This window comes from Neophocaena asiaeorientalis, unplaced genomic scaffold (genome assembly GCF_003031525.2).
Source record: "Neophocaena asiaeorientalis asiaeorientalis breed wild unplaced genomic scaffold, Neophocaena_asiaeorientalis_V1.1 scaffold275, whole genome shotgun sequence".
Lineage (NCBI taxonomy): Eukaryota > Metazoa > Chordata > Mammalia > Artiodactyla > Phocoenidae > Neophocaena > Neophocaena asiaeorientalis.
In genome coordinates this window covers 4,399,894-4,423,622 of record NW_020173679.1, presented here as the reverse complement: position 1 = coordinate 4,423,622, position 23,729 = coordinate 4,399,894, and the positions used below count along the sequence as shown (strand labels likewise).

Genomic DNA, 23,729 nt, shown 5'->3' with positions numbered 1-23,729 from the left:
CACCACGCAGCCTCGAGCAGCGTCCTGGCAACTCCCCTGCCTCATCAGGGACTAGACCTTCATTACTCCTGCCTCTCCTCTCCTTTCTTCCTCCTGCCATGCTTTCATGGTGTCCATTCCATTTTTGTTCACTTTTCTCTCCTTCTTTGGGTTGTTTGTGCCTCTTTTTTCCTTCCTGTCCCCCTCCCCAATCTGTCAGGTCTCCTAGTTTTTCTTCTCTTTTGCCCCTCTTGGGTGTACAAGGCTGAGGACGTTTTGCTGCTGCTGGCTATCTCGGTGCCTGCCACAGTGCCTGGCCCACAGGACACAGACGGCAGTCCCCTCGGGCATGTCTGCCTGTCCCCTGACACCGCATGCCCTTCCAGTGCATTCCCTTCCTGCTTCCTTTCTTGCTCTGTGTGTATCCGTTTGCTAGATGTACATTATAACCTTGGCGATAACGTTTTCAAGGACAGGCCTGGTTCTCCCGCCCTCTATTTCCTGCTAACCACCTAGAGGCAACCCTTGATCACCCTCACCTGCTCTGGCTACCTTTGCTTCGGTGATAACGTTCTGTGCCAAGACGCATGGAGTTATGATTCCTCAGCTGATCTTCAGATCTAAACACCCTGCAAGGTAGATTAAGGGCCAGACCTTGCATATATTTAATAAACTCCTGTGTTGTCCAGGCCCCTTGTGGGGCAGAGATGATGAGGCGTAGCTCCTGGCCTGAGGGGGACAAGGGACATGACCGGAACACCCACAGATGCACTGGAGACCGTGACACCCACTGTGGGGCTTCCGGGTAGATGATCCAGGTTCGAATCTGGACAGAGGCTGTCGTCTCTGACTGTTCTGCATCCTCGACCCCCTTCCCTCATCTTACGGTGGGGATGAGGCAGCAGCCAGAGAGAGCTTTGATGATTCGGGCTACAAAGATGTTGTGTGAGAGCGTCCAGCTCGGTGCTCGGGCCCAGGAAGGGCTCTGAGTGTGGGTGTTGGGTCACAACCCCTAACACTGTGCTGTGGCAGCTCAGAGAGAGGCAGAGTCCTTGCACATGAGATGGGGCTTCAGGCAGCCCCATGAGCCCCCAGTCCCAGGGGCTGAGCGAGGCCAGGAGAGGTGCAGGGTCGGTACTCAGCCTGGACCCTTAGCTCTAAGCAGGTTACTTAAGACACTGACTTGCATCTTTGTCACTGAGTGGTCCTGGACACATCCGTTCCATCTCTGTCATCAGCAAATCTCTGATTCTGATATTAGACAAAGGATTGCCGTGTTCATGGAAGCAGCGTGTAGATGTTTAAAAACTCGTTCTTTAAAGCATGGCTTGGGGGCAGGTGAGAGGCAGAATTTTAGGGGGACTCTGGACTCAGACTATCTGGTTCACGGCCTCATTCTGCTACTTATTAACGTGAGGCTTTGGGCAAGTCACGTGACCTCTCTGGGCATCTGTAACACGGGGATGGTGGCAGCGTGTTTGTAAAGATTAAATGAGATAATCCAGGCTCAGAGTAAGCATTCAATGCATGTTAGCTGTTCTTATCATGACTGAAAGATGCAGGTTTCTGAAAACAAAAGGCCCTCTTTTAAAATATGTGATCCTCGCCCCCATTTGTAATGACACACCTAGTCTATATCCAGGTGCTCCTGATACCTGAGTGGGGATGCTTTTCCTGGCAGACAGTCAGTGGAACGCCAGTGAACCCCTGATGTGCAGGGGTGTGCCTGGGGGCCCTTAGGGTATGCTGAATAATGAAATTGGGAATGAATAATGACCCCCCCCTCCCAAAAGATGTTCGCATCCTAATCCCAGAACCTGTGAATATGTTACTTTATATGGTTAAAGGGCCTCTGCAGATTCATATTATCCAGATGGGCATGATGTAGTCACAAGAATGCTTGTAAGTGGGAGGCAGGAGGGTCAGAGTCAGAGAAGGAAATGTGACGACAGAAGCGGAGGTGGGGAGATGGAGAGGAGGGGCCAAGGATTGCAGGCGGCCTCTAGAAGCAGAAGCAGGTGAGGAAACGGATTCTCTCCTAAACCCTCCAGAAGCAATGCAGCCCTGCTCATACCTTGATTTTAGACCTCTGACCTCCAGAACTGTAAGAGAATGAATTTGTGCTGCTTTAAGCCACTAAATTTACGGTAACTTCTTGCAGCATTACAGCAGCAACAGGAAACTAACAGCCCCTCTTGGCGGGGGCGGGGGGTGTCCATGGGTGTTTATCAGATTTTCGTCTGTGTTGACGGTCAGATGATGAGCAGTCGCTGGTCCCCAGCATCTCACCTGGCCCTGGGAGCCCCTGCTGGGTGTCGCTGCAGCCACTTTCCCCACCTTGTCCGGCCTCCATGTTCTCACAGAGCCCATCTGAAATGCAGGTGCATGTTTCACCACTAATTTCTTCTCTGGGAAGGCCTCTGAAAACAGCTGTCCTGTCACGCTGGGGATTCGTCAATCAGGGCCATGACACGTGCCCACGGAGGGTGCCTCCCCCGGTCCTCAGTCACTGCTGACACCAGCTCTGGGCCTATCTCCAAGCTGCTGCTGCCCGTCTGGACAGGGAAACGGGCTGCGGTTCCAGCAGCGGGAGCAGTAGAGGCACCTCTTAGCAGCTGCCGGAGGCCACAACCTGGCACGTCACTTGGGTTTATCGTTCACTCACCCAAAATAGCAACAGCTCCTCGGCAGAGCCCTCCAGCCTCTCACTTTCCCAGGTTTCCCACACACATGGCGGGGGCAGCGAGCAGTCTCCGATTCTGGGCCAGACCTGGCCTTGGTTACATCACTGGATCCTCAGAAGCAGCATCTCCCTTTTACGAATGTGGAAACTGAGGCTTGCAGAGGTGAAGTGCATTGCCAGGGATGGGTGTACCAAATTGAACAAAGGTCCAACGGACTCTATATTTTTCATGACACCACGAGGTCAGCTACTCATTCTTTTATTTAATTTTTTAAAATTTTTATTTATTTAAAAAATTTTTTGGCTGCATCGGGTCTTTGTGTTGGCACGCAGGACCTTCATTGTGGCATGCGGGCTTCTCCCTAAGTTGTGGTGCAAGGGCTCCAGGGTGTGTGGGCTCTGTAGTTGTGGTGTGCGAGCTCCAGAGCACGTGGGCTCTATAGTTTGCAGCATGCGGGCTCTCTAGTTGTGGCGCGTGGGCTTCGTTGCCCTGCGGCATGTGGGATCTTAGTTCCCGACCAGGGATCGAACCTGCGTCCCCTGGACTGGAAAGCGGATTCTTTACCACTGGACCACCAGGGAAGTCTCCTACTCTTTCTTTTATTAAATTTCCTGATACCACTATGTCATGCTTTTTTTTTTAAGTTTTTTTTTTTCTTCTTGGCCTCACCACGTGGCTTGCAGGGTCTTAGTTCTTCGACCAGGGATCGAATCCAGGCCCACGGCAGGGAAAGTGCCGAGTTCTAGCCACTGGATCCCCAGGGAATTCCCCGTCATGCTTTGCATTCACTCAGTGAACATTTATTCAGCTCCTCCTGCATGGACCAGGCCCGTTCCAGGACTGAGAGAAAGCAGCAAACAAAGCAGACAGAAATTCCCACCCTCGAGAGCTAACATTTCAGAACAGCCCTGCCCAATAGAAATAGAATGTGAGCCCCATATGTAATTTTAAATTTAACTTTTAAATGGGAACCATATGTTTTTAAAAGGTACAAAGAAACAGGCTAAGTTAATTTTAATAATATATTTTATTTAACTCAGTATATCTGAAATAGATCATTTCAGCATGGAATTAATTTAAAATGTTAATGAGATATTCTTATTCTTTCTAAGTCTTTGAAATCTGGTGTGTATCTTACACTTCTACAGCACATCTCACTGCAGACCAGCCACACTTGAGGAGCTCCTTTGCCACCCGTGGCTAGTGGCCATTGTACTGGACAGTGCAGCCCTTGCATACAGCGAATTCCCACTGGCCATCCCAACAGCCACCTGGGTGTGATTGGCGTCACTCGCACCGCCCAGTGGAGCTGAGCAGCCATCGGTCCATTCCTACCGCAATCAGCTTGGGATTACGCTGGCCACGTTCGGCTCTGTGGCTTCTCTCGGCTGGGTTGTTGTGGAACTGGGGAACCAGCATTTCTTTGTGGGGTGGTAGGCAGAGGTGCGGGGCCTCAGCTCAGAAGGTTGGGTTAATCCAGCCCTTACTTTGTGCCACATCATCATCTGTGGCCCTTGCTGGACCACTCTCTTGTTTTATTATTGTTATTATTTCGTTTTCTTTTTTTCTCCCCTCCCCTATTCCATTTTATCTTTCTTCCCCAGGGCAACCATCCCAGGGGCATACAATGCCCTGATTGGCCAGACCTGGGGCATATGCCCGCCCGTGGAGCCAGAGTTTGGGTCAGACACCTGGGCTGAGAGTGGAGAGGCCCTGGCCAAGGAAAACTAGAGTGCTGTTGCACCAGGATTAGGAGTGGTCACTGGGCAGGAACAACAGCATCCTCTGAACTCGTCTAGGGTGCTTGAGACTAACTGCTGCGCCTCCTTGTTCGACACCTCCTCCTGGAACTTCTGGACCCTGTACCTTCTGGGGACCTTTTCCTCTGCCTGGGGAGCCCTTCTTGGCTTCTTTGCCCAGGCTCCCCTCTTTCCCCACCTCTGGCTCTGGCTGTCTCGGAAAGACCATACTGAGTCTTACAAATAAATTCACTGTTACTATTCACCAGGTCTGGGCTGGTTCAGGTGGTAAAAAGCCCTAAGTGACTGTAAATTCAATAAAATAAATCTCTGTTTTTCTCCCAAGTAAACAGAGTCCAGAGGTCAGCAGTCCAGGGCTGGCAGGCTAGCTCTGTGATTACCAAGAACCCATACCCCTTCTGTCTTGTTGCTTTGCCATCGTCTACCTCATGTTCCAGCATAGCTGCTGAGATCCAGCCATCATATCTGCATTACAGCCAGTAGGAAAGGGTGGGGGGGAGACACGTCCCTTCCATTTAAGAACCCTTCCTGAACCCTCTCCCCTGACACTCACTTCTGTTTATATCCTGTCGGCCAGAATTTAGTCATATGGCACGGCCAGCTGCCCGAGAAGCTGGATAATGCTGCCCGAGAAGCTGGATAAGCCACGGGAAACTGAGCATCAGAAGTTTTCTTAACAATGGAGGAAGGGAAGAGTGGATATTGGGAACCACACGCAGGCAAAACAAAACCATCCTACTGAGTGTCAGGCTAGTGAGTTGTTATCTCCTCTCAGGAGGTGCCCTATGCTTGGAGATGAGCTGTGCCCTACAGGTGACATCTCACCTTAGCCAACTGTGTCTGGCACATCCCTGAAAAGGTCACCCCTTTCCCAGCACTTAGCTGGGTCCTGGTTGGCACTTACAGATCGGATGGCAGAGAGGAGAGGCAGCCGAGCTGTGCGCTCTGAGGCCCCTGAGAAATCGTTTTGTGCCACAGCAGTTCCGTCGGGGCTCATCTGTAGATGAAGAGGCCACTGCGGTATCACCTGTTGGTTGCAAAGAAAGCAGAATGAGTCTTTTTCAGTTCCTAGGAGACTTTAAAACCTGGGGGAGTGAGTGGGTGGTGGTGAGTGTGGGCCGGGGGAATCCTCCTTCCCTTGCTGTACCATGTCTTGGCGCTTCCTGTATACCCACTTAATGCACACTTAATGTGGATAAAACATTCACTCCTCAGCCCTGTGAGGTCGATTCTGTCTGTTCTAATCACCTCTGGACAGAGAGGGATTTAACTCCAACCCTTGCATTGACTGTGCCTTGACCTCTCTGTAAAGTGAGGGTTACAGCAGCACTTCCCTCACAGGCTGCTGGAAGCAACAAGGGAGAAGATGTTGGAAAGCATGGGCTATGCCATGGGGGTAGTAAGCTCTCGGCCAGGGGTAGTTCCTGTTTTATCTCCCAATGTGAAAGAGGTCCCAAGCCCCCTAAAGCAAGCTCCCCTCCCTCAGCTGTTTTTCTCCTCCTCTCCTGCAGGCTGCCCCGTTTTAACCTCGATTCTGGTTTTATGATTAAACATCAGTGTCAATTATTTACAGGTCTGTCCAGATGAGTATCAGGGTTACAGGGGACTGAGTAACTCACACGGGGGAAGCTGGTTCTTATGGAGGGGAAATGAGGGGAAGGAAAACAAGGAATTCTACCTTCGGACCACAGAGGCTGAGGTCAGCCTAGGGAGGGCTTCCAGCAGCCAGGGCGTGGAGAGGGGACTCTCCATCGCAGTGTGGGGACTGGGACGGGAGGCAGTGGGTGGTGGGGCATGCTAGCTCTGGAATCAGACATATCCAGTTTGAACCTTTGCTGTACCATTCGCTGTGTGACTTTGAGTAGGTACCTTAACTTCTCTGAACTTCAGTTTCCTCATCTGCGAAACAGGGATCATTATAGAAACTTCCTCATTAGGGTTTTAGGGAAATTTAAACAGGATAGTAAAGAGTAAATCAAAATATAATTATATTAAATAAATAGTAATAATAGCTGATTAATGAATATTTATATGTGAAATATACTAAATTTTATCAATAATAAACAGAATTATTAATAATAATAAAAAATGCATGGAAGGCACCCAGCACAGTGCCTGGCAGTTGGTGAGTGCTTAGGAAATGTTCATGGGTGTTGCTACAATTCCAAAATGTAACCGTTGGAAAAAGAATTGAGTGTGACAAGTGACTTCCTAAAAATCAGAAGCAGGTGGAGGCCAGGGGGCTGGAGAAAGCAGCTCTGGCTAAAATGCTTCAAGTAGGAATTGCAGGTGGAAAGAGGGGGTGGAGAGAGTGTTGGACAGCTCAGCTGTGTTCCCAAAGGGCTCTTGGCAGAAGGTTTGGGAACCACTTCTATGGAGGCAGCGTTTGCTGTAGCTAAAACAGAAAATGTCCAGATATGGGCAGGATAAACTTTCTCAGCCTGTGTCCTAGTCTCCAGAATCAGGGCCAGTCTGATAAAGGCCTGGGCAGGGGGAGGGCTTTGGTTCTGCAAAGTCTGTCTCTCCTCTACACACCTCTGGTTTTGGTTTAAAGCCCCTCCTATAAAGACCACATAAAATAGACATCCGCCTTGCTTTGTCCCCAGGGTTTAGGAACTGTAGCTTTGAGCCACTAGAAGAGCTTGCTGATATAAGGCTGAGAGTGCTAGCCTTTATCACAGTTGCTATCCCAGCAGTTAGAACAGGTGCAGACTTGGCTCGAGAGTGGAATCTCGGATTAACCTGTACACCAGGTCAAGGGACGCTGGGTTGCCCAGCTTGCCTTCAGCCTGGTCCCACAAGGAATGGGTGCAAAATTCACCAAGAGATTGGTTTTATCAAGACTAAGGAACTGTGCCTGATTAAACCAACTACTGGGTAACCAAACAGTCCAAGTGTTGGCAGGTGCCCATAGAAAGGTATAAACACGAATGCTGCCAGTATTCATTTCCTGTGGCTGCTATAAGGAACTACCCCGAACTTGGGGTCTGAAAACAACACAGATTTATTCTCTTGCAGTCAGTTTCGTGGGCTAAAGTCACAGTGTCGGAGGGGCTGGCTCCTTCTGGAGCCTCTAGGGGAGAATCTGAGTGCTTGCCTCTCCCAGCTCTCGAGGCCGCCTGCTTTCCTTGGCTCGGGACCTCTCCCCTCATCATGCCAGCCTCTTCCTACCGTCATCACATTTCCTACTTCCTCCTTTGACTTTTTGCCTCCCCCTTATAAGGACACTTGTAATTAAATTGGATCCACCTGGATAATCCCAGCTAATCTCCTCAAGACCCTTGAGGTGATCACATCTGGAAAGTCCCTTTTGCCATATAAAGCAACAGTCACAAATTCTGGGCATTAAGATCTGCATATCTTTGGGGGCTATTATTCAGCCTCCCACATGCCTTTTCCCAAATTCTGAGAAACACAGGGTGGTGAGTCACAAATAGCCCTGAAGTGGACCCCGGATTCTTCTCCGTCCCCAACTTAAATGGCCTTGAATTAGCGACCCACGCGTTCTGGGCCTCTTTAAATGTGGATGGCCTCTCACCTGCCTCCACAGGTGTGTAAATGACAGCTGACGTGTCATTAGAGCAGTCGTTCTCTGCCAGGCGCTGGGAGAAGGCCCTTAATGCCTTCACTCATTAATACATCATCTTTACTGTCCCTGGAAACTGTCAGGCAGGCTCCCGGCTCAGGGCCTTCGTTCTGTGGGTCCCTCTGTAGGAAGTGCCCTTCTCCCAGATCTCCCACATGCTTCCTTGGAGCCCTCACCTCCTTCCAGTCTTTGCTCAGATATCCCTTACCCAGTGACTGTGTTCCCTGACCAGCAGATTTTATTTTTTGGCCACCCATGCAGCGTGAGGGATCTTCGTTCCCCAACCAGGGATCGAACCCATGCCCCCTGCTGTGGAAGTTCAGAGTCCTAACCACTGGACGGCCAGCGAAGTCCCCCTGCCCGCCAGATTTTAAATTGGCACCGCCAGCTCTCCCTCCTGCCCAGCCCAGCATCACAGCTTTCCTCTAGCTTGGATCACCAGCCAACATCCTATAGCCTTTTCTCTGTTAGGCTGGTGGTCTGTGGGCTCTGCGAGACAAAGCTTCTGTCTGTTTTATTCATTCCTCTGTCCCCAGCACTTGAGCGGGCCCTGGCACGTGGTGGGTGCTCAGTGACTAGTTTGTTGAGTGCATGAATAAGTACCTGTAACTCAAAACTTGGAGCTCCTAACGCGTAACAGCCCGGTGAGGTAGATCCCAGTATCATTCCCCTCTTACAGATGAGGTGACAGGCTGAGAGAGGTAAGAATTCACCCTTCTAGGTAACAATTAAGTAGCAGAGCTGAGATACGGACGCAGCCTCTGGTCCGGAGCCCACCACGTGGTGAGTGGAGTTGACCTTTGCAGTCAACCTCCGTAGTCCCCGATTTTAGAAGTTCTCCCCTCTGCCCTCCTGTACTTTGTGCTTCAAAATGCCTCTTGAGAAGGATAAACCAAACGAATCAAGTTGGTGTCCAAAACGGCCCACTGCACAAGGACAAATGGTGTGTCCAGGCGGTGCCCAGGTTCACACGAGCCTGGCCGGCAGCCAGTGCCCTGACCGGGGACAGCGAGGTGAGATGTGCTCCGCACTCCAGTCTCTCCCCACCAGGTCCCGGGTCCTCCTGCCTCCCCAGGCTCGGAGCTCAGCCTCAGGCGTCTGTGCTCCTGGTCACAGGTCGGCCGTGACATCTCGCTTAACTTCATCCGCGTGCCCAGAGGGTCGCCTCAGTGGCGGGACCGTGGAGCCAGCCCTTAGTAACAGGGATGCTGTCCTGCCTTGATCTGAGTTCATCAAGCTTGGCTGAAAGGCTGGTTTTTTGTTGTTCCGAGGATGAGGAAGTTCTGAACGGGGAGACTGTGCTCGGGGCCACCACCTCTAAGCTGTGAGACCTGGGCAAGTTTCTCAACCTCTCTATGCCTCAGTGTATTAAGTGATAACATGGACAAAGTTGGGGACCTCCTCATATGGTTGTGGGGCAGAAAAAAGGTGCTGACCCGTGCAGAGCGCTTAGCGTGAGCCCGGCACACAGGCAGTGTCCAGGAAGCAGGAGCAGATATTTCACAGTCGCTGACGGGGGGCTGGGGCTGGGGTCGGGGCGGCCGGGTTGCGTGGTCAGAGCCTGTACTCGGCCCTGCTTACCAGAGCGGGAGGCCACTGGTGGCTCATCCCTAGAGCCTGGAGAAGGATCAGGGTGTCAGACTCGCTTTGATGGTGACAGGAGCTCTCAGACTCCATCCTGGCAGGGAACACATAGAGATGTCACATTTCCCGAGAAATATTGAGTGTGGCTGGAGCCCTCGAGACTGGGTGCCCAGCGCCAGCCCTGTAAGTAGGGTCACACGCCAGCCACTCGCTTAGAGAAAGATACCGTGTCAAGCTCCCGAAGAAAAGATACCTGGTTTGTTAACTTGCTCCTTCTGTTTATGGCTCCTGGAGTCTTCAGACTTGAATTTGCCTTCCTTAATTTCCTTCCTTAATTTCACCAACACTTCATGGATTAGCAAGGAGACTGGAGACGTCAGGTCTTATAAAATTCACTGATGTCTTATACTGAGGAGGGGAAGCTGCCTCTTTTCTCTGCAAGAAGTGGTGCATCCTGGGAGGTGTCTGCTCTCCCATCTCTGTGCACTTTCCCAGGCTGAACCCTTCCCACGGGACACCTTATCTCCTCCTGCCCCCAAACTCCGCCCAAGGAAAGGTTACAGATGCCTCCAGGTCCTACACAGCTGCTGCTTTAGCCTCCTCCTTCCTGCCCCCTTCAAAGTGAATTGGTCCCTCTCTCTGTAGGCTCATTTTACGTACCCCGTCTTAGTGCTTAGTGGTGCAAAGCATGGGCTTTAAAATCAGACATACCTTACCCCTGCCTAGCTGTGTGACCTTAGACCGGTCACTTTGCCTCTCTGAACCTCAGTGTCCTAGGTAGAACTAATAACTGTTAAATGATTATGCATGGAAAGAGCTCAACAGAGGGCCTGGCACTGAGTCGGCATCCAACGCACGTTCCCTCCTACCTGATGTTCACTTCCCTTCTATAAGAAAGAATCACCTGTCTTCCTGCTGGACTGTAAAGGTAGTCTCACACATCTGTGTATCCCCCAAAGCCCCTGGCACACGGTAGGGACCCAGGAATTGGTTGGAAACAAATTCTTTAAAAAGTCATTTTAAAAGAAATGCACATATGTTACCCCTCATGCTCTGGTGATGAAGTATCTCCAGGGGTGAACTGTGTGTTGCCCATTTCTGGCCTGCGTGCCCCACCCAGGGAGTGGCCCACGGGGGGCTGGTGTGGTGCAAGGGAAAGGAGGTGGGCTTCCAAGTCAGCTAGATTTGATTGTGAAATTTGAATCTGCAGCTTACAGCTGTGTGTCCCAGGGCAAATTACTTAACCTCTCGGAGACTCAGATATAGTGGGGCTAATCATCTTTGAAGGGCATCTGTGAGGATTGGATGCCTTTAGAAAGGGTGCCTGATTCCTTCTTGAACTGTTCCTATTATTATCATTACTCTGCCTCGCAGTTTACTCAATATGCTTTCTTTTTCTTTTTCCCATCAGCGCTCTCTGGCTCAGGCAGCCCTCCTCTCTCCTCTACCTTTAGGACTCATTTGCACAGTGCTTTTCTGTTTTTCCTGAGTGCACAGTCTACAAGAACCTGTTCTAAAAGAATAGGAACCCGACACCCCTTGACCTTGGCTCTTGGGGAGGTAGCCTGAAACTCCCCGGTGGGACAGGGGCAGCGGCAGCGGTGGCTCAGAGCCTTTCGTCCGGCCCCCACCCCTTCCCTGTGGCATGGGACTGGAACTTGGTGACAAAAGTGATTGTGAGCTGAAACTTGGCCAAAGGGCCCCACTGAATTCTTCCTTTGTGATGGGAATGTAGCACAGCCTGGTTCCTGCGAATGGAGCTGGGGATCCCTTTCCCAATTATGCAGCTTGGCAGGAAGAGTTTGGGGCTCGGGGAGAATGGTCAAGGAGTCTCTTTGTCACGGGGGCCGGTTGTGCTGCCAGACACCTCCGACTGCCGAGAATCTCCTCCCCCTAAAGCTGGCCAGGCTGGACGCTTCTGGAACTGTGCCTTCCGGGGCCACAGGGCAGAGCTCAAAGGCCACGTGAGGGTCTAGATCAGAGCCCAGGTTTCTAAACTGTGTTCCAGAGAATTGCTGGGATTCGGCGAGACGCGGGGCAAGGGAAGGCTTGCCCATCAACACTTGGAAGCCTGTGCTGTTTCAGCCAGAGCACTGCTGTTTTCTATCGTTTGATTTTCTTTAAATCATTGTCTTCATATTGTCTCTATGTCTATATAGAGAGACTCTAATCCAAGTGTGGACTGGTGATAATGACCACCCCCAACGCCCCACCCCCAGCTCAGCCTGGTGAGCGCTCAGATGTCAGAGCTGTGACTACTCTCCCCAGGGCACAGCCCCTCCCCTGTCCCCAGGGAAGTCCCTGGCTCTGGCTCTACTTGGTCAAAGATGTACGGGAAGAAAGACAGCAGCTGCCCAGGTTGGAGGAACAAAGCTCTGGGTGCTTACCTACGTGCTGGGAAGACCAGGGACCAGCTGAAACCTCAAAGCCCACCAGGGAATATTGATAGAGTCACCATCTCGGGTCAGAATGGAAGTCCCATTTAACCTGGGTGCCTTTCCCATGTTGCTGGCAAATCATTTGCATACAGACACAAGATGTGGGTATCCTGAAAATTAGCTCTATCTAATCCTCTCCTCCTCGGTGCCAACCTTGGACTAGGCATTTCCCCTAATTGATATGGGACATCAGTTAAACTTTTCAACTTGCTAGATAGTCATTCATTCTTTCTACAAATAGTTATTAAGCAGCTGGTATGGTCTTGGCACACTGTGCTGGGTGCTGGGCATACAGAGGTGAACAAGGCAGACGAGAACTTACTTTCAGGGAGTTTACGCTCCAGTGGGGGAGACAAGGAAGCAACAGGAAAGCAAAACGAGACGATCATAGACTGAGTTAATGTCATCCATCCAGGAGACGGAATGTCATAGGGACCGAAGCATGGGGCTTGAGAGTAGCTGGGTGAGAGAGGGGACGTTATTTGTAGTGTGGTCAAGGAAATCCTCACTGAGGACGTGGCATCTGAGCTGAGAGGCAGAAGTAGTAAAGAAGTGGACAAACAAAAGAGACAGGTGGAAAGGTTTCGGGTATCAGGAAAAGTAAGTGCAAAGGCCCTGGGGCAGGGTATGCTTGGTGTGACTAGAAACAGACAGGAAGCCACAGAGGGTTGGTGAGCCAAGAGATAAGATATGAGAGAGGCAGGAGCCCAGTCTAGTCTGGTGGGATTTGAAGGCCACAGCAGAGGAGTTCAGATTTTATGCTAAGAGTTACGGAAAGACATTGACGGACTTTCAGAATCTCCTATTGCAAAATATTCCAGCCAGTCAGAAGAGTATATATAAGATATATGTGACGTTTAGGAAATAATTTAATACACATCCTTGTACCCTTCACTCTTCCTCCCCAGCCCCATTTCTCACTCCTTCAGGGAGATAACTGTTATCCTAAATTTTAGTTTATAATTTTGCCTTTCTTCCTAATAATTACAAAGATAAAGCAATACATTGCCTGGTTTTGAACTTCATCTAACTATTATAGAATCATGCTGTGTGTGTTCTTCTGCTATTTGCTTTCCTGCTCAACCTCACATGTGTCAGAATGGGCCACGCTGGTGCATGTGGCTGCAGTTTATTCATTTTCTCTGCCGTGTAGTACTCCACTGGACTATAACTGCATAGGCAGCTGCTGTCGTGGTTTATCCTTTCTCCTGGGACATGACATTATTCGATTTTCTAATGTTGAATCAACTCTACATTCTTGGGGTAAACCTTTTTTAAAAATGTTGGATTCCGTTAGGTGATATTGTGTTTAGGATTTTTGTTTCTGTGCTAGCAGATCAAATTGACCTGTCATTTTCCTCTCCTGCCTTGTCGCTTTGGGGGTCAAGATTACAGATTCCTCATAACGTGACCTGGGGAGTGTTTCTCCTCCTTTTACTCTCAGGAGCACTTGTGTAAGATGGAGAAAACCATGGAAAGATTTTATTAGTGTAGCCACCATATCATCATCCTTCTGCAGCCCCACTCTTGGTACAGAATCTTGAATTTTTTTTGCATATACCTTCCCTCCAAAAAGCAAACACGTGCCTCCCCCAGGAGTACCTCAAATTGACATGCTCACAGCCTACTTAGAAAGCTGCTTTTCTGATTTTTTACAGGTGGATCCTTAACTCAAGATTTTAGCATGAAGAGTTGTTGTCAGGCCTGCCTGGAGGCTCCCTAGGTAACAACAGGTAGGTGCCTCTCTTAACTGGTTCACCGTTTTCTTGAAAACCCAGATACAGGATCACTCACTTATCCCTTAGGGCTGCCTTGAACCTGGGCCATGATGGATCCAACTCCTGGGTCCAGAGGTGAGTCCGGCTGAGCTGGGACCCCAGGCAGTTCACCAAGGCTCCTCTGTTTTAGGGACATCTTGGAAACTATGTGGTCCAAATCCTCTAAGCACAAAATTAGCTTCTTTCCATTATTTTTGGAAGGGAAAGAACACCATGCTAAATATAACGTGGGTCAACAAGCCAGAAACAAGATAAATAGCTTCCAGCTGCACCTCAGGGAACTGGGTCTCCACACCCCCAGTGAACCGTGGAGATCTGGTCTCCAGAGGGAGGGTGGAAACGACGAACGGTTTTAAGCTACCATTGGACACATAACCCTGCCATGAACCCCCCCCCAAAAAACACCTTTATTTCATTTTCTTATTTGAAAAGCAACACATTTCTGTGTTTTCCAATTCTTATCCTCCCAGAAAGAAAAAGAAAAGAAATCATTCTAATCCCAGCACACAGAGAAAATAACTATAAACATCATGGTTTGTATAATTTGAGTGTTTTGAAATTTAATTTAATACATTCATTGGTGTCTCTCAACCTTTTCTTCCCCGACTATCGTTCCTTCCCGGAGGAGTCTTTTTAGACCTTCTTTTTGTAATGCTCTCCCAACCCCCGCCCCATGAAATTGTCATGCCCGACATGCTGGGGATCTGGAGGACCACTGACTATTGTAACAGGTAAGATTATTTTGCGCCATCCCCAAGAGCCAGTTGTTTCCCCCTTGTGGGTGATCTCACCCCATTGAGAATGCAGGCTTTAAATAATATTAAGTAACAAACCTTTCTGTAAGAATTTACCATGTGCTGGTCACATACTATTCTAGGTACTTTAGGTCTATTTACTTTTTTATGTATCATAACTCCCCTATGAGGTGCGTCCTAGAGAGCTTTTATCTCCATCTTACAGTTGTGGAAACTGAGGCACAGAGAGGTTAAGTAACTTGTCCAAGGTCACTCATCTGGGAAGGTACAGAGTGAGGATCAGAGTCCAGGCAGCCTCGTTCCAAAGCTCACACTTAACTACCAAGCTCTGTTGCCTTGTGACAACACATTCTGATTGTAGAAAATTCAAAATACAGAAATAGAGTAAAAGTTACACTTCCCAAGCCCCCTCCATCCCCAGAAGCAATCTTTGGCACAAGTTTGGAATGTGCCCCTTTTCTGGGATTTTACATACATGTTTGCATACAGGAAAGTATTTATTTTAACATAAGTAGGATCATTCGGCCCATTCCCCTGTATATTCATATATACAGACCCATGTATGGAGTTTTATTAAAATTAGAATCACAGTGAACATACTCTTGTTTGACTTTAAAATGTATCAATAGCTGCTTTGAGACCATAATTGAATAAGTGCATGTACCATATTTTATTTAACCAAATCCAGATTATTGGCTGTTTAAGTAGTTTCTAGTTTCTCGCTACTGTAAAGCTATGATGAATATCCTTGCCCTGTGCATAATTCTTAGAAGTGGGAATTAAATGGAGCCTAAGGGTATAAACATTTTTGAAACTTTTGATCCACGAATGCCAAAACTTGCCATCCAGCAACATTGTATGAAATTGCCCATCCCGACACCCTCACCCACACTGAGTATTAGTGCCTGTTTTCAGTCATTGACAATTTAACAGGCCGAAAATGTGTTAATTCTGACATGTTCATCTCTGCCCGTGTCTCTCATCGGGGACGTGTTTTACTCACGTGACAGCATAAGGCAAAGCTTGAATTGAGAATTAATGAGAAGAGGAAGCAGGGGGAGATAACATGGCCCCATCGCTGGTTTAGTAAACAGGCTGTCAGCCTCCTGGGAACGAAGCCTGCCTGTCTGGCCCTGAGCAGGTGCTCAGTAAATGGTTTCTTCATCTCTCCTGCTTCCAGCACGAGGCTCGGGCTGCACTTCTCCACCACGGAGCCCTCCAAGTCTGGCCTTGTCTCCAATCCATTTGGCAGGACCTATGCATTCCTAGGGCTGCCAAACCCCTCCTTCCCTTCGCCGGCCGTGAGTGATGTGAGAAACACACAGCCTTGTGTATACCGTAGACTGTTCCCGGCTGGTCTCGCTGCAAATGTCTCCAGCAGGAACGGACAGTTGCTTAACAAAATCTGGGCAAGGAAATCCCAGGATGAAGGGCAGAGGCGCCTACAAAGGCCAGAGCTGCCCCTCTCACCACCCGCGGCCCCAACCAGCCCTGGGGGAAAATCAATAAGGATGGAGTCAGGGCTCCCTGTTCAGTGCTCTGTATGCATACATGTGCATGGTCATATACCAGCACGCATGCATGGGTGTGCATGTATGTACACACACGTGCCCAGTGCATTCAGGGGCAGATGCAGATCCTATTATGTGAAGTGGGGCTTCTCTCACAGAGACTTTCCATATGCCCTCCAGCCTGACTTAAGACACCCAGCTGCCTAGTGCCACAGTTCCTTTCTTCCCACTTTCTTATTCCCTGTAGACTGTTTTCCTGCTGACCTGGAAGCCCCCCTAATTCTTAACTTGCTCACCAGTATTTCTCCAGCACCTAACACTGCTTAGCAGACGCACAAGAAATATTTGTTGAGTGGAAAAAAAAAAAGAGAGAAGGAACTGACTTCAAGCCGATAGAGGATGTTATCCCAATTATTTTTAGAGTATTTTTGAACAAAGTGGCCAGTTTCAGATGGAGCCCAGTGCTTGATGAGAAAATATCTCGGCAGCATCGGCTTTCACGTGGCCTGGTTAGCCGTCCTTTCGCAAGGAGCGGAAAGAATGCAGAACGGCAAACAGGACCTTGCCCGTCGAAACAGCTGTAAAGTTTTACTGTTCTGCAAAAGTTGCTTAGGCAGGAATAACGTAATTGAGGAGTGATTAGCCAGGAGCCTTGCTCGCTGGTTCCCCCGCCCCCTGAAAGTGTTCTACCCTCAACTCTTCAAGTCACTGGCTGATCTGGCTCCCTCTCCCAGCCAGCAAATGGTTACGGACTCCCAGGATGGCTGACCGCTGCCTTTAGCACAAGGTCTCTGAGCTGCTTCACGGGAGAGGGTTTCTCATCCAGCTGGGCACAGCAGCTAAGATGAAGGATGTGCAGGCTTCTGCCCCTTTAAGAAAAGCAAAACTCCGTGTGGCTGAAAAGAAGCGTGTCTTGCGGGACAGCTTCATCCGGCCTCTGTTCATTTCATTCGTTTGATTCAGCAGACATTTTGGGGGGGGGGGGCCCTGTTACGTCCCAGGAGCAGAGTGAAAAACGTGGTCACGGAAGGAGAGAGACTTGCCACGGTAGTTGCTGGTGGCTTGCGGGACACACAGAAGGGCGGCTGAGCCCCGGCGATCGGAGAAGGGCAGGAATGCCGGAGGGCGTTTGCGAAGGAGAGCGAGGAAGGGCGTGAGTGGGAGAGGCAGGGCCAGGTTGAGCCGCCATGAGCATGATTCCAAGGAGCCTGGATTTTGTGCCGCGGGAAGTAGGGAGCCATTGAGGGTGGTGAGGGTCCGCAGTCGGCTGTTGGACCGGGTCGTATCACTGACCGATGCCGGTCAGCCAGGCGATTCTGCCACAGCCGTTGATCATGGCTCAGGCATGCCGGCATTCGCTCTCCTCGCCATACCCGGTAAGAGGTGAGATTTTATTGCCCTTCATTAAATCCCACAAAATGTTTGAACCACCTGCAGCTCTGACCTTTCCGGCCTCTTGCAGGGCAAGGTCGCGCTTTTCCTTTTCGGGTTGGGGGTAGGCGGACCACAGAAGGAATAGGAGCACGTAAGACCTCTGGAATGCATCAGAGGCGAGCCCAGCGAGAGCCTGTGACTCAGTCCCGCTTCTCCCCACCTCCAGGAGCACAGCCGCTGTGTCCACCAGAGCACTTGGGACCAGCACTGATTTTCCCCTCTCCTCTCTCTGCTTTCCTTCCAGACCTCCCAGCCGCAGCTGTCCACACGGGATGCCTCACGTTTGCTTGAAACCATCCCTTGAGAGTCTGGTTGCTGTTTTTTCAGGGTGGCGCTAGGGATTTAGCGCAAGGCGTTTACGGGGTTTTTTTTGTTGCTGCTGCTGCCGTTTTTTATTTATTTATTTTCTTCCTTTGAACCCGGGCCTTGCCCCGCTCCCGCTGGCATGATGGCCCAGTCCAAGGCCAACGGCTCGCACTACGCGCTGACTGCCATTGGCCTGGGGATGCTGGTCCTCGGGGTCATCATGGCCATGTGGAACCTCGTCCCCGGGTTCAGCGCTACCGAAAAGCCAACCGCTCAGGGGAACAAGACGGAGATAGGGAGCGGCATTCTCAAGAGCAAGACCTTCTCCGTAGCCTACGTGCTGGTCGGGGCCGGGGTAATGCTGCTGCTCCTGTCCTTCTGCCTGAGTATCCGTGACAAGAGGAAGCAGCGGCGCGCTGAGGAGCTGGCGCACATCCAGCACCCCGGGGTCGAGCCTCACGCCCACGAGGAAGACAGGTGAGGCTGGCCACCCGCCCCGGACGCGAGATGGACATGCACACCCACACGTGCAGGGCTCAACAATGACGAGAACATTTTAGTCGAGGAGGCTTCCTCCCGTAAAACAGTTTATCATTTTACCGATACCTTTGTCCTTCGGTCCCAAAGTTTCCCAAATAATGTGGCTTGAATGCATTACAGGTGTGTCAAGATTTTGACACCTCCAGGGGTTCTGCATGGCTCCCGGGGTGGCCAGAGCCTGCACACTGGAAGCTTGTCCATTTACCCCAATGTCCTGTGTGTTTATGCTTCAAGTTGAACAGGTTGGGAAGTAGTGTTCTCTTTGACCCAAAATGCCACGAACAGATTTAAAAGATAAGTGGTAAATTGGGGAACATATGCTAAAGGTTGATATCCCTAGTATAAAAAGAGCCCCTACAAATGAATATGAAAGAGGAACACATCAGTAGGAAAATGGACAAAGGACACAAACAAGCATTTCATAGATATTCACACTGTAGATGTTCAACCTCATTAGTCAGGAAATGCAGACAACCAACAAAAGGCATCGTAATTCCTTGGCTTTCATATTGGCCCAGACGGACTGCCCCCGGGTTTGGAGGTTTGTAGGGAAGTAGGTTGCTGACCGGAGTGTTGATTGACATAACCTTACTGAAGGGGCGTTCACAGTAAGAGGCCATATTAAAGATGTGTGCACCTATCAGTTCTCTTCCTAAGAGCTTATCTTTGGGAGACAATCACACAAGTGCAAAGGGTTTTGTGCTCATATGTTTATCAGAGCATTGCTGAGAACAGCAAAGACAGGTGACAACCTAATATCCATCAGTCGGGCTGAAGTATGACATGCCCATTCAGTGGAGTTCTACACAGCCATCACTGATCTATATTTGCTAATGTGGGTCCGTATCCACCACATGGAGAAAAGGAGGTTGTATATAATACAGGATGTTAGGAAAGGTTTTCATCACATCAAATGTTGCGGCTATGGAATTAGAGAAAGATCTGGAAAGGTATACGACAGAATGTTAACAGTGATTGTCTCTGGGTGGAACAATTTCGGATGTTTTTATCTTCTTCACTAGATTTTTCTGTGTCGTTTGAATTTTCAGTAAGAATGTCTTATCTCTATAGTGGGACGGGAGTTGTTTTTCTTTTGGAAAAGTTAAACCGATTTTCTGAGAGTAAAAGATAATCAGGCATATTCTAGAAAACTTGGGAAATAGAGAAAAGAACAAAGAAGGAAATCAGTCCCCCATCATTACCCACCCTGGCTGTGAGCTCACAAGTTCATTCCTCAAGGAGATGAGAGGAAAGCCCAGGCAAACAGTGAGGTTTCTGGTGTTGGCCATTATCCCCTATATAGGTTCAAGTGTAGGGTGCTGGAAAATGGCTATTGGCATTACTCCCTATAAACATGTAAAAACTGCCCTGACCTTCTGGTTTTCTCTTTCAACAGTCAAATGAGACTAAGGCTGAGGACCTGACCTATCCTTTGAGTCTAATGGTGAACGTGGAAGACAAAATTACAGAATAATTCGAGATACATGTAAATTTTACATTCCAGATATTCCTTCCCTACCCAGGGACAACCATTTTGCTTCAAATGTGCAGCTGTTTCATGCATGTTTATGTTGTCTTTGGTCAAAGGATGCCCAGCTGGGTATCGGAATAGCCCACCCAGCATGCTATTAAGTGTGAGGCTAAAAGGCAAGGGAGGTTAACTCCCAGATGATATGGTGTAGCAGTTGGGAATGTGGCATTCATTTCCTGCCCTGCCGCTTCTTAAAGGTATGACCAAGTCACTTAACCTCAATGTATCCATTTCCCCATCCGTAAAATGGGTATACTAACAGAACCTAACCCATAGTGTCATTAGGAAGATGACATTGGTTCATATGTACTTGGGACAGTGCCTGGCTCATAGCCAACCGTTGAAGTGTTAGCTCTTATTACTCCTTGGACACATTTGTTGTTTACAAGGCTGGCATACGTGGTCCCAGTGGCAACATGGGATTTGGAGTCCATCTATTCGTGATTTTAAATGACTTGAGCACAGGCTAACACTCCCGTGTCTGTGCTTGGTGTGTTGCAGCCAAGAGGAGGAGGAGGAGGCCTCCTCAAGGTACTACGTCCCCAGCTATGAGGAAGTGATGAGCACAAACTACCCGGAAGCAAGGGAACCGGACCAGAACCCCAGGATGAGCATCTCTCTCCCCTCCTACGAGTCCTTGACGGGGCTGGATGAGACAAGCCCCACCACAACCAGGGCTGACGTGGAGACCAGCCCGGGGAACCCCCCCGACAGGCAGAACTCCAAGTTGGCCAAACGCCTGAAGCCGCTGAAAGTTCGAAGGATAAAATCCGAAAAGCTTCACCTCAAAGACTTTAGGATCAACCTGCCAGACAAAAACGTGCCTCCTCCGTCCATCGAGCCTCTGACTCCCCCACCACAGTACGATGAGGTCCAAGAGAAGGCCCCCAACTCCCGGCCCCCGGACTGACGACCCCTCCCGGGCGTGTTCCCTCCTGTCACTCAACCTCCACGCCAACAGATCCCGAATGAAGCCACTCAGCCACCGTTGAGAAGCGGAGGGGCCCGGTGTGTACTTAGCAATTTGGACGGGGCCGGGGGGTGAGGGGTTCTGGGATTCAGCAGCGACTCTGCAGCCCCCCAGGACCTCACACAGTAGGTGCATCGGAAAGAGCTGCTGCTTCGGATCTCGTGATGCTGTGACCCCATCCAGGGATGGCACCGGCATCTTCCCCCCTTGTCCTTCCGCGACTCTGAATCGCCGGTGATGACACTCCTCATTCCAATTAGGAAAGGATACCTAGCAACTGGTTTAGATTGTGGTTCTGTTTTGCTTCCACTAGGACTGTTTTGTTTCCAAAAGAAGACAAGTTATGCCTTCGCTTTTTCCCTGGTATCCTGAACTGTGGGTAGGAAAGATGACCCGCTTTATAGAAAGGACATGGGCCCGTTTTGTGAATTAAGCCGAATGAGAGGCTGGATGATTACCCTGGGGTGAGACCCAGGTGGGGTTCTCAGAGCCCCTGATGCCGTCAGTTCTTTTGAGGGCCCAAAGCCTGGGATGCATAAGATCCTAGTTTGAATTGGTAGACTTTCCTAGTCTCTCCTGTGTAATGGCAGAAAATGGAAAGCCGTCTGGGATGCTCCGTTCCTTCTAAAATGCCTTGCAACTGAGCTTTTTGTAATAAAATATTTTATATGTCACACATTTGGTGCTGAATTACTTTAGCAGTTCTTCCAATACTTGACTTGCTTAGGGAGAAATCTCACTGATGAGAATAATACTAGCTAATACATCCCGAACACTTAGTCCATGCCAGGCGCTGTGCTAAGCACCTCACATATTTATCCTATTTTCAGCCGTACCCAAGCCAGGTGTTACTTCCTGTGGGTTAGTTCACGAAGAATCAGGTTAATTAAAGGGCCCCATGTCACACCGCTAGGAAATGACAGAGCTGGGATTTGAACCTAGGCCTCCAGGGCCTGAGTTCTTCAACACTCTAGTGTATCACTCGGTGGAAAGGGCTTTTTCAGACTTTGAATGAGGACCTGTGCTTCCCAAGAGCTGAGACTGTCCCCGTCAACCCACATGCCCAACGGAAAGTTCTGGGTATTTAGACGGCAGCTCTCTACTGTCTAAACATCCTATGACAGCTCTTCTGAGAACTGGCCCAGATGGGCTGTATGATCACGCAGAGTGAGCGTGTCCTCGTGGAGAGGGCAGGGTGCCTACCTGTGGAGCCCAGGAGAGAAAGTCAACAAACGAGAACATGCAGCGGTTGGCAGACTGCTGAGGCTGGGCTGAATGAGAGGACCAGGGACGTCGGGGGTCAGGGTCTTGACTGTGGAGTGGGAGTCTGGGAAGACAAATCTGAGTCCAAAGTTCCGTTCCTGGGACTTCCCTGGTGGCCCAGTGGTTAAGACCCTGCGCTTCCAATGCCGGGGGGCTCGGGTTCAGTCCCTGGTCGGGGAAGTTCCACATGCCATGCGGCGCGGCCCAGAAAAGAAAAATAAAGTTCCCTTCCTGGTCCTGGCAAGCGTGGAGCGGGCTGCCGGGGGTCTGTGTAGCTAGGAGGGTGGTTAGAAGAGCACATTCTCAGGCCCTGATGTTTCCTAAAAGCTCCTGTGGGAGAAAAGGAGCGGCAATTAGGAAGTCAAGCACCTTCTTATATCAGAATTGGCAACCGTGCCTAAACTCCAACCTTTCATTTCCTTATGTAAATCCATCTATAAAAAGGGAGCTGCAGTACCGGAGCGCCGGGTAACTGCTCGGTGGCCTGGGATACCTGGAGGCCTGGTCTGGTCCCAGCCCACCCCTGAGCCAGCCTGTGCCTCTCCATGTATCTCTGGGCTGGACTTGCTATTCATTTACTCCTTTTTTTTAATAAATCTTTTAAAATTTATTTTATTTACTTATTTATTTTTGACTGTGTTGGGTCTTTGTTGCTGCACGCAGACTTTCTCTAGCTGCGGCGAGCGGTGGCTACTCTTCGTTGCAGTGCACAGGCTTCTCGTTGCAGTGGCTTCTCTTGCTGGGGAGCTCGGGCTCTATGCACGCAGGCTTCAGTAGCTGTGGTGCACAGGCTCAGTAGTTGTGGCGCACGGGCTTAGTTGCTCCACAGCATGTGGGATCTTCCCAGACCAGGGCTTGAACCCGTGTCCCCTGCATTGGCAGGCGGATTCTTAACCACCGCGCCACCAGGGAAGCCCCTCATTTACTCTTAATGCTTCCCCCTGATGAGGACAAACAGGAGGAAGAAAGAAAGGGCAATAGCAAGATTCCAAATGAGTTGAGAAATGACCTTCTAAAAGGGCTCTCGATCTGGCCTCTGGTAGGTGTCTGTCGGGGTGTCTGCCCAGCCTAGACCTTCCTCAGGAGAGAAAGAAGTTTAGGGCTTGCAGTGGGCTGACTGGTGGCCCCAAAGATCTCAGGCTCTAATCCCTGGGACCTGAGAATGTTACCTTACAAGGTAAAGTTTTGCGGATAGAAGGATTTTGAGTTGAGACTATCCTCGCCCTAAATGCCATCTGTAAGTGTACTTTTAAGTGAGAGACAGTAGGAGATTATACACAAAGAAGAGGCGGAGGCAGTGACCGCAGAGGCAGGACTAGAGTGACGCACCTACAAGTCAAGGGATGCCAGCAGCTTCTGTGGTTAGAGTCTTTTGAACTCCTTGGCTTTTCAGCTCCTAGGCTGTAAGACTTGAATCAGCAAATGCCCCAAGGAGAAAAGCTGCACCAACTGTCAAGCTTGTGTCTGTGTTTCCCTTCTCTCCAGAACTTGGCCCACATGTCTTGGTGTCTCTCTAACATTCAGATGCCAGCGAACAGATGTTTTCTTACTTATCCAGGTTTTCTAAAATTTCTTTAGACTTCACCTGATCTTATGTTATTATTGAACTA

At 49.8% G+C, this 23,729-nt stretch overlaps 1 protein-coding gene across 3 annotated transcripts in view; it reads left to right on the top strand.

Moving 5' to 3' along the window:
• Positions 1–21,532, top strand: part of TMEM51 (transmembrane protein 51) — a 45,625-nt gene extending 24,093 nt beyond the window's left edge. Inside the window, exons 2-4 of one of the 3 annotated variants that reach the window (XM_024749675.1) lie at positions 13,690–13,764; positions 17,754–18,292; positions 20,388–21,532. In XM_024749675.1, the coding sequence (XP_024605443.1) occupies positions 17,955–18,292; positions 20,388–20,796 (747 nt within the window). In that variant the 5' untranslated portion in view covers positions 13,690–13,764; positions 17,754–17,954 and the 3' untranslated portion in view covers positions 20,797–21,532. Of the gene's footprint in view, positions 1–13,689; positions 13,765–14,504; positions 14,541–17,753; positions 18,293–20,387 lie in introns of those variants that run through there. The other 2 variants (XM_024749676.1, XM_024749677.1) reach the window with 2 other exon arrangements.
• The last annotated feature ends 2,197 nt before the right edge of the window (positions 21,533–23,729 follow it).